Source organism: Spermophilus citellus, assembly GCF_964194105.1.
Source record: "Spermophilus citellus genome assembly, chromosome: 18".
NCBI lineage: Eukaryota > Metazoa > Chordata > Mammalia > Rodentia > Sciuridae > Spermophilus > Spermophilus citellus.
Genome location: NC_138200.1, coordinates 43,657,224 through 43,666,700, shown reverse-complemented (window position 1 = coordinate 43,666,700; position 9,477 = coordinate 43,657,224). Strand labels below are relative to the sequence as shown.

General features: G+C 49.3%; 1 protein-coding gene across 1 annotated transcript in view; it reads right to left on the bottom strand.

Annotated features, from left to right (window-relative positions):
- ADGRG3 (adhesion G protein-coupled receptor G3) overlaps positions 1-9,477 on the bottom strand; it is a 21,589-nt gene extending 12,112 nt beyond the window's left edge. The window contains exons 1-2 of the mRNA XM_081273109.1: positions 9,367-9,477; positions 5,625-5,778 (exon numbers count right to left, since the gene is read on the bottom strand). Coding sequence (XP_081129235.1) covers positions 5,625-5,778; positions 9,367-9,418 — 206 coding nt within the window. The 5' untranslated portion in view covers positions 9,419-9,477. The remainder of the gene's footprint in view (positions 1-5,624; positions 5,779-9,366) is intronic.

The following is a 9,477-nucleotide window of genomic DNA, read 5'->3' as shown; positions in this document are numbered from 1 at the left end:
TGAAGAGTGTGTGTGTGTGTGTGTGTGTGTGTGTGTGTGCACGTGCACACACACACGCACGGTCTCCAGATGTGCCACAAACTCTCCAGGATCCATAAGTATAAAATATTTATTTCTATCTCATGTCCCTCCTAATTATTGAAGAGTGCTCTCCATTTTAAAGACCTAAATCACAACATCAGCCACTTTAAAATATTATTTTAGTTGTGAAATGGGATACATATTTAAAAGTTTAAAGCATAGATGTATGATTAAATATTGTTATTATTATAATTATTTTCATGCTGGGGATTGAATCCAGGGGTGCTTACCCATTGAGCCACATCCCCAGCCCTTTTTATGTTTTATCTAGAGACAGGGTCTCTCTGAGTTGCTTAAGGCCTCACTAAGTAGCTGAGGCTGGCTTTGAACTCGTGATCCTCCTGCCTCAGCTTTATAAGCCTCTGGGATCACTGGCATGCACCACCATACCCAACTGGCTTAAATTATTAATCATAACATTGGCACTCATTGAAGTATCACCTTCTTTGATACGAATACAGCTACTTGGATTTCCCCTGGTTTACTTCAGATGTATTTTTTTCACATTGTGCCCTTTTTTCAAAATAAGTGCTATGAGATTCAAAAATGTATATTTTACTTTGAAGGGCTCTCCTCACATTCTCCAGGCCTCCAAATGTCCAGAAAATTCTCTGAGGCATAGGCCCCGCACTCTTGTGGGGTTTCTCTCCTATCCTGGATGTCTTCCTGAAGCACATTAAGGATTGTCACGGTGGTTCTTATGAATAATGTCCCCACGAACATCTGAATTCCAGTCTCTGGGGACATATGTTTTCCTTCCTTTTAGGCAGATACCTAGGAATGAAGTCAGGGTCCCATCGACTCAGTGAATGTGAACAGATCCCCTCAAGGTAAAAGACAAGGCTTTGGCCTTCACTCTGCTTATGTTGGTAAAACAGGCCCAATGTGGGGAAGAACCCAACACGCAAACGCGCCTCATCAGATCTACTCAGCACACCAGGGGGAGCGCAGAGAGGAGCTTGCAGAACATCAAGATGAAAAAGGTCTCTGTGAACTCTTGACAGAGAGCAGGAGAACTGGGAGAGCCCAAGTAATCACTGTGGCGTATACAGTTGGCACTGCAAGATTACAGTAAACTGTTTACTGAAGATTGGAATGGAGAAAAAGCATTAGGCATGTGTTTGCTGTATGCCCATTGCCAGGGGCTGGGTTCATGTGCTGGAGCTGGCACACTCATGGGCAGCTGCAGGTGGCTGACCACCTGAGGAAGTTCATCCTTGCCCCTTGGTCCTTCTTGAAGGCCACCTGACCGATGGGGAGTTGAGTAGGGCGATGTCACATCCCTGCTTCTTTCAGGTCTTGGATGGTGGCAGTAACCCCTCCAGTTCTTCCAGGGATGTGGTTTACTAACTCAATTGGAAGATGTACCAGAACCTTCTATTTAGCCTTCCATGAAATGCCTCTCAAAAGCAATTCAATGGACAAAGGACAGACTACCCTTTGTCTTTCATCCAGTTCTTTGATGAAAGAACTGGCTATCCAAATGCAAAAATGGTAATTACAGTAATAATGATCACAACACAAAGTTAGGCATTTGTCTCACATTGTGCACAAAAATTAATTATAAATGGATAACCCAATTATAAGAGCTAAAACCAGACCCTTGTAGAGGAAAACTCAGGAGAAAAATCTGTGTAACCTTAGGCTAGGTGAATATTTCTTTGATATGATATTAAGCACACATATGCAAATTTAAATTGGGTTTCATCAAAAAATGCTTTTGATCTGCAACAGACAGCATTAAGAAAATGAATAAGACTCACACTGGTAGAAAAATATTTTCGAATCATACATCTGATAAAGGACTAATTAATAATAATGAAATTGTTAATAGTAAGAAGGCGAATCAATAAAAAGGGGGAAAAATTAAATACTCCTTTCACCAGAGAGAATCTACAAAGGACTAATAAGCTCATGAAGAGCAGCTCAGCTTCATTCCTCATTTATGAATGCAAATTAAAACCACAGCACAACATCACAGCATGTGCACTGGAATGGCTACCCCTGAATACACTGGGGGGAATTCAAGTGTGTATTGAAACCAGAGCCTTCTTATGTTCTTGAAGCAAATGCAAAGGAGGCAGCCACTTTGAGAAACAGCTTGGCAGTCTTTCATGACGCAAAACATGCTTAACCGCATAGCCCAGCAATTCCATTCCTTAGTGTCTACCCCACCCCGCAAGGGAAAACATATCCACAAAGACTTGAGTTCCAACGTTCATGGCAACGTTATTCAAAATAACCCAGAACTGAAGTCGATCCAAGTGCCCATCAATTGGTGAATGAATACACTCAATGTCATAGAGCTATATGATATGTATATTAGCATATGCTAGAAATATGATTGGAACTCAATGCATGCCAAGAGAAAGTAGCTAAACCCAAAAGACCACCTGTTGTATGGATCTCTTGAGATAAAATGCCCAGAAAAGGCAAATATCAGACAGGAAATAGATCAGTGGTTGACTGTGGCTGGGAACGGGGGCTGGACTTTATGGCAAAGAGATACAAGGGTACCTGGGTGGACAGGGGGGAGGTGTTCTAAGCAGCTGTGGTGACGAGTCCACACTCTGTGCAAATGCACTAACAATCATTGACCTGTGTAGATGGTGTGGGATATATATCCCAATTAATCTATCAAAATTAACAGAAGCAAATGATACACAAGTATATTTACTCGGCAGGGGCTAGAATTTAGAAGATGGATAATACCAAGCATCGCAAAGATGTGCGTAGCTGGAGCGCTCACACGTGACTGGAAGGAGTGAAGGTGATACACCCACCACAGAAACAATGGCAGTGCTTACTAAGACAAGCCACATGCCCATCTGTGACAGAGCACCCGCTTCTTAGGTATTGGCCCAAGAGAAAGAACACGTTCCGAAAAATGTTCACTCCCAGTGGCTTGAGAGGCTGAGGCACCAGGATCGCAAGTTCAAAGCCAGCCTCAGCAAGGCTCTAAGCAACTTAGTAAGACCCTGTCTCAAAATAAAATATAAAAAAGGGGCTTGGGATGTGGCTCGGTGGTTCAGTGCCCCTGGGTTAAATCCTTGGTATTCAAACAAAAACAACACAGAAAACGACCCAGGCTCCCAAAGAGCCTTACATACACGGATAATATGTCCTTGAGACAATTTTCATAGTTCTGAACTGCACCGTCTGAGTGCTGCCGGCAAAACCAAAACCCTCTGTGAAGCCGAGCAGAGCTTCCGCAGTCTGTTATTTTCCTGTAGGGGACTGTAGACATAAATGGGAAAGATATTCCATACAGCTTTTAGAAGAATAGGAGGGCCTCTTCCTGGGCTAGGGATGGGTGAGAACTTCGTAAACAAGACAGCTAAAACTTGACAACCCGCCCTATAACAAAATGAAGAACTTCTGGGCTTAGTCAAGACAGCACCGAGAGAAAGAGGTAACCCCCAAGGAGACAGACTGAGTGTATTTGTAAAGACAAGTATCAAGAACATGTAAAGAATCCCCCCAAATCAAAAAGAATAATTCAAACAACTTCACAGAACAATGAGCAAGAGGCTTAAAAGGGGTGCTTCGCCAAGAGGATATCAAGATGCCAAGTGAGCACGTGACAGGTGGGGACCTTGAACATCATCAAGGAGCTGTCGATTATTATGAGTTATACTCTGAACCTGCCACATGGCTCAAGTGAGAAAGCAGACCATACCAAGTGTCGACAAGGCTGCAAAGCATCTGGAACTATCATAAGCTGCTGGTAGGAGTGAAATTTGGCTCTACCATTTTGGAAAACTGCTTTGCAGTTTCTACTAAATTTAGTAGGTGGGTCATACGTCTATCCTCTGACCCTCCCTGCCTAGGAAAATACCTTACAGAAACACATGCATTCAACAACATACACCATCAGGAATGCTCATAGCAACGCTCTTCGTATAGGCCATCCACAAGGAAGACTGGATAAATGAGTCGTGTGTGACATAAGAAGCTAAAAAGAAATATACCAATTAAAATGATAGCTGTCCCTGGATGGTAAGATTAAGGGAATTTTTTCCATGTTCCTTTCTGCACCTATTTTCCAAATATTCTGTGATGAAGATATATTTTATGATGAGAAAAACCATTGCCATAAATAACACTAACATCCGTTGAGTTCCTACTCTTCACTCATAGTTCTTACCCGCATTATCTGATCCTCTAAGCTCCATGATAACCCCCTGAAGAAGGCAGGAGAGCCCCTGCAACAAACGCTTTGGACCAGCAATAAAATGACAGGGCTGACAGGGGACTCGGGGACAGCTGACATGTCTGGGTTATATATTCAGCCCTCACAATCGTTCTATAGGTGAGGTGTTATTTTAGTCCCATTTCACAGTTGGGGAAACTGAGAGCTAACCCGTCCAAAGGCCAATGCCACTTTTGAGCTCTGGTGGTCTCAGTCCAGCCTGGGTCACAGAGGCCCCCTCCCTCACGTCCTTCCAAAGATACAGAAGCAGCTGCGGGTGGGGATGGGACGGTTTTCAGGCCACCAAAGGAATGCAGTTCCATCAGACTGCTGTCCCAACAGCGAGCCTGAGAGCACCAAGTTTTCATTCATTCCTTCAAGGAGTAATTGTTGAGCCTCAGCTAGACGCCAGGCCCTTCTGGGGGTATTCGGAGGGGCGATGGGTGGAGAGAGGCAGGGGTATCTGGGGAGAGGGCTCTTGAAGGTGCGTTCTGAGGCCCTCCCTCTCCGCTCCCCCAGCTCACTCTTGCTCCTTTCTGGTGATCTCACCGGGCTCGTCTCCGGGGGCCACCTGTCCGGCACAGCTTGCCTGGTGGCTTAGGTCTTGGTTCAGCCTTTGCTGGGGTCCACCCTGATGTGGGGCTGGGTGGACCCCAGGGCCTCGCACCCACTAGGCAAGGGCTCGACCACCGAGCCGCCCCCCCCCCCAGTCACGGTTTCTAAAGTGCAAAGTCGTCTACACTCTTTGGGGGCTTGACAGTTGGCACCTGCCGGCTTCCCCAGGTCGGACCGGCTTACACAGCCCCTTCCTCCTTGGTCCTTGCTTTTATTTCCAATCCTATCCCCCTGCCTGTCCCTCTTGTCATCGTCGCCTCCATCCCTAGAACTTTATGCTTGGCAGCTCAAAATCCTGTAGTCTTTCCCCATAATCTGAAAGTCTGATCACCCGCCATTGATGGGTCTAATCATAAAACTCCTACGTACTCTTCAAAACTCTGCCTCACTTGCCCTTTCTACAAAGGCCTGGCAGACTTTCCTCCTTTGGACTACCTGGCACCTGTCCACCCTTGGGTCACACACTGGAGTCACCATCAGTGGGGTTCATGTTCATGTCCGTCCCTCTACGACTGCCAAGGACAGAGACCCATTCATTTCTGCATCCCTTAGGTCAGGAGGACCCACGACCTAGCAGAGGCAGAGAGGAATCGCCAGGGGTGGGGGCTGCGTCACGGGGAATGCGGGTGTTACTTAACCAGGTGGAGGCGAAGGTGGAGCAGCACCTTTGGAGACAGACGGTCCTAGGTCCTATCCTTCCCCTCCCCCACAGAGCAGCCCCGCCCCCAGGCCTCACCTCTCCAGCTTCTCAGGATTGCAGGAGACATTCCCCAGCTGCAGGCACCTGGCAAAGCACTCCCCGGTGCGGTTCAAGTAGAAGGGGTCGTACTGGTCCTGGATGTCGAGCCCCAGGCAGAAGTTGCGCGGCTCTTCAGGGCCCGCCCCCTCGCCTAAGGCAGGGATGCAGAGAGTGAATGGCTGGGTGGGCGGGGCATCGGAGTCTGTGATGGGGACTGGAGCCCAGCCTCCTCCTCCACAGCGACTGTGCATCTGGCTGGACTCCGCCCACCCTGACCCTCCCTTTCCAAGGTGAAAGGAGGCACCCCTGCCACCTCACAGGATTGGTCAGGGTAAATGTGGGAAAAATAGATAGACAGATCACTTACACGAATTTACACTAATAGGATCACTTGGTGATATATCTTGAAGAGCTTTTCATCTCAGTCTTTATATAGTTGCATACTATTCCATCATATGGATAGCAAGACAATTTTTCACCTAGTCCCCTATTGATGTTATTTAGGTTTTTCTTTTGGGGTTTTTCTTTCCTTTTCTATTTTTACAAGTTGGAACAATGTTGCCATGACAATTCTCGAGTGTGCATCTTTGTCAGCTTATGCTGAGAATTCATAAAAAAACATTCCTATCATAGGAAGTGCTGGATCAAAATGTATGTGCTTTTAAGCATTGCTAAACATGTGGGAGCTGGGTGTGTAACTCGGTGGTAGAAAGAACCCCAGCATGGCAAAAACAAAACAAAACCAAAAACAAGCCAGATGTAGAATACATGCTTAGCAGGTGCAAGCGCCTGGGTTCAATCTCCAATGAATAAATAAGCAAACATTGTTAAGTACTATTGAATTTTCCTTCAAAAAAGCTGCACCTATAAGTACTCCCACCAAAAGTGGGCAAAAATGGCTATCTGGTCACTTGTTCATAAAACCAGCTTTTACCCAACTTCAAATTCTTGCCCATCCAAAAGGTGAACTTGAGAGTCCCATTCTAGTTTTAGGAAGGAGTCAGAGCAACTGTCTATGTATTTGCTGGCCATGCAAATATTTGCTGGTATCTTTCCAAGGATTGCTTTGCCATTTGCTTCACACACTGGGGCAGGAAGGGGGTCTGGGCTCTGGGCATCTTCATCTTTCAGACCAGCCCACCCAGAGCAGTTTCCAGAGCCAGGTCTGGTGAGGTGGGCAGGGATCATTTTAAACACCCTTCTCTGGTACTACAATTAAAAAACTAAAAAATCACATGCAGTAGTACTTTCAACTTAAACTAGTTGGGGTTTTTTATTTATTATTATTATTATTATTAATTATTATTTTAGTAGTAGATGGACAGAATACCTTTATTTTATGTATTTACTTTTATGTTGGTGATGAGGATTGTGCTAGGCAAGCGCTCTGCCACTGAGCCACAACCCCAGCCCCTGGTTTTTTATTTTTAAGACAAAAAGTGTATGGGGAATGATATTGGCCAGTTTGTATGGACATATGGCCGTGCATGTAGGAACATGTAACAACGTATCCCACCACTGTGTATCATTATTATGCGTCATAAAAAATATGGGGGAAGAGAAGTCCGTGGTAACTGTCATGGCAGAAAGGAGTAACCACGGGTTAAAAAGTGACATCTTACAGTTGATAGTATAATAATCAGATCTATATGTGACGATGTTGTCTTCATTAGCTTATAAAGGAACCGCCCACTCGTGTTAGCATGTGAGGATTTTTAGGATGCCTTGTTGGACGGGAAAGGCAGGTGCTCCGAGAGCCGCCCAGGGTGGGATTCTTTTCTGCCCTGGAATAAAGGGTGGGTGGGGAGGAGGAGGGGGAAGGGGAAAGAGGGGAAGTGGACGCTGACTTGGGAGGGAGCCGCCCTTCCTCGATGTCCCAGCCCTGCCCAGCCCTGGTCTGCCCCAGGCGCACAAATGTGCAGGAGCAGAGAGGCCCAGGGCGTGGGGGGACACGGCTGCCCTCGGGGACTGTGCATTTCAGGAGGTCCCCACGGAAGCTCTTGGTGAGAACCCAGCTCAAAGAACATTGTTAAACAGCTTTTTGTGATTATTGTTTTACCATGTCAGAAGCACTGAGCCCAGACAAGCAGATCCCCCAAATGGCCTCAGTGTGGAGAGACGCCACCCACCCCTCCAGACACCCGGCCTGGTCCACCCACCCTGCCCCAGGCTGCTCTGTGTGGCCCAGGGAGGGGGCAGAGGTGAAAGGGGAGGCCAGGGCGGCCTCCAGGCCTCCTCCCATGCCCTCCAGCCCCTCCCTCCTGCTCACCAGCCTCACTTTTCCTTGGGGACACCTTCTTCCCTTAGCCTTCAGACCTTTCCTCAGAAGAGCCACTACGGGTGTTTGTCCCCCCCCCCTCCCCCACCTTGGAAATGAGCCCTTTATGATCCCTCCATTACCCTGGAGCAGGCATCTGACCCCTGCTCAGCCTTCACCCTCAGCCTCCACATGCGGGTCCCCAGCACACACCCCGGGGTGAAGCACCCCTGTCCGTCTGCTAGACCATGAGCCCCGAGGGAGTAGGGACCAAGTGGCACAAACACAGGATCTACGCAGGGCACCGTTGGTGCTTCTCGGATGAATGAATGAGTAAATGACGGAGTGAATGAGTGAGTGAGTCGCAAATGGAGACTGCCCCATAAACATCCCCAAAGGACAGAGTCTCACCTCTAGACTTGAACCTGCCGAGCTCTGCCGAGCTCCTTATGTCATTCAAATGGCTGCCCTTTCCCCCAAGCCCAGAGACCCCACACCACCATCAGAGGAGCCTTGAAGGCCCAACAGCAAAGTATGGCCTTGGCGAAGACCCAGGTCCTGAGGACACTCGTGAGGCCCGGTGATAGCCATCCCCCACAAGTTTAGCCTAACTGCCCGCACTGTGCCAGGCCCTCCCCGGCCACCAGAGGGGCAGCGCCACTGGGCACTGTTTTGAGGCAGAGACAGAAATTTGCACGTTGCTGGGTCTCCCAACATTTGAAGAGAAGAGGGGACTTTGTAGCCCAGAGAGGTTGGTCAGAGCCTGGGCCCCTGCTTGCTCCAGCTGCAGTGAGTGGTCAGCGCGTCTGTCTCCCTGATCCCCGGCTCTGAGGTCGGGGCACCTCCTGCCCCCTCTGCCTGAACCACACCAGCAGCCAAGAGGGGCACACAGAGCAGGCCAGGGCTGGGGGCTGGAGGAGGGCTTCCTGGGAGAGAGGACAGCAAGGCAGGGCCCCAGCCTCCAGAGGCCCCTGGAGACCTCCCCAGCCCACGTCTGTGTGTAGGGGCAGGAGGCGGAGGCAGGAGGCGTCTGGGTCCAGCTCAGGTCGCTGATAACCTTGGGGCACTTGGGACACAGGGAAAGTAAGCCCATGAGGAGTGGGTGGACGGCCGCATTCAGAGTGTCCCCCAACCCCCTCCCCAGAGTCCAGAGACCAGCTGAACAGCTTGTCCCAGAGCAGGCCTGGGAGGGAGCCCAGCTGGGATGGGGTCATTCTCCATCTTCCCCACCTGCAGGGCTCTGTGGAGAACAAAGGGGGGCCTGCGACCACAGGATGACCACAGGACCACCGGACCCACCCAGAGGGACAAGTCTGGAGGAGGCCCAAGGCAGTGGGGTGGGCTCCGCAGGGGACATGCTCCGACCCCCGCCCCCTTCCCTTCCTGCCCGCCAGCCCCCGGCTCTCCCCCTCCCTGCCCTGGGCCTCTTGAAACACAGGGTCTCCCAGGCTTGGCAGGAGGGGCTGAGGCGCCAATGCTCACCTGAGGCCAGGAGCAGGAGGAGCAGGGTCCCCACGCCCCAAGGTGTCGCCATCGATGGCTGGCAGAGCCCTGCAGCTGTCTGGTCCTTTGGTCCCCAGCTCTGTCCCTCTG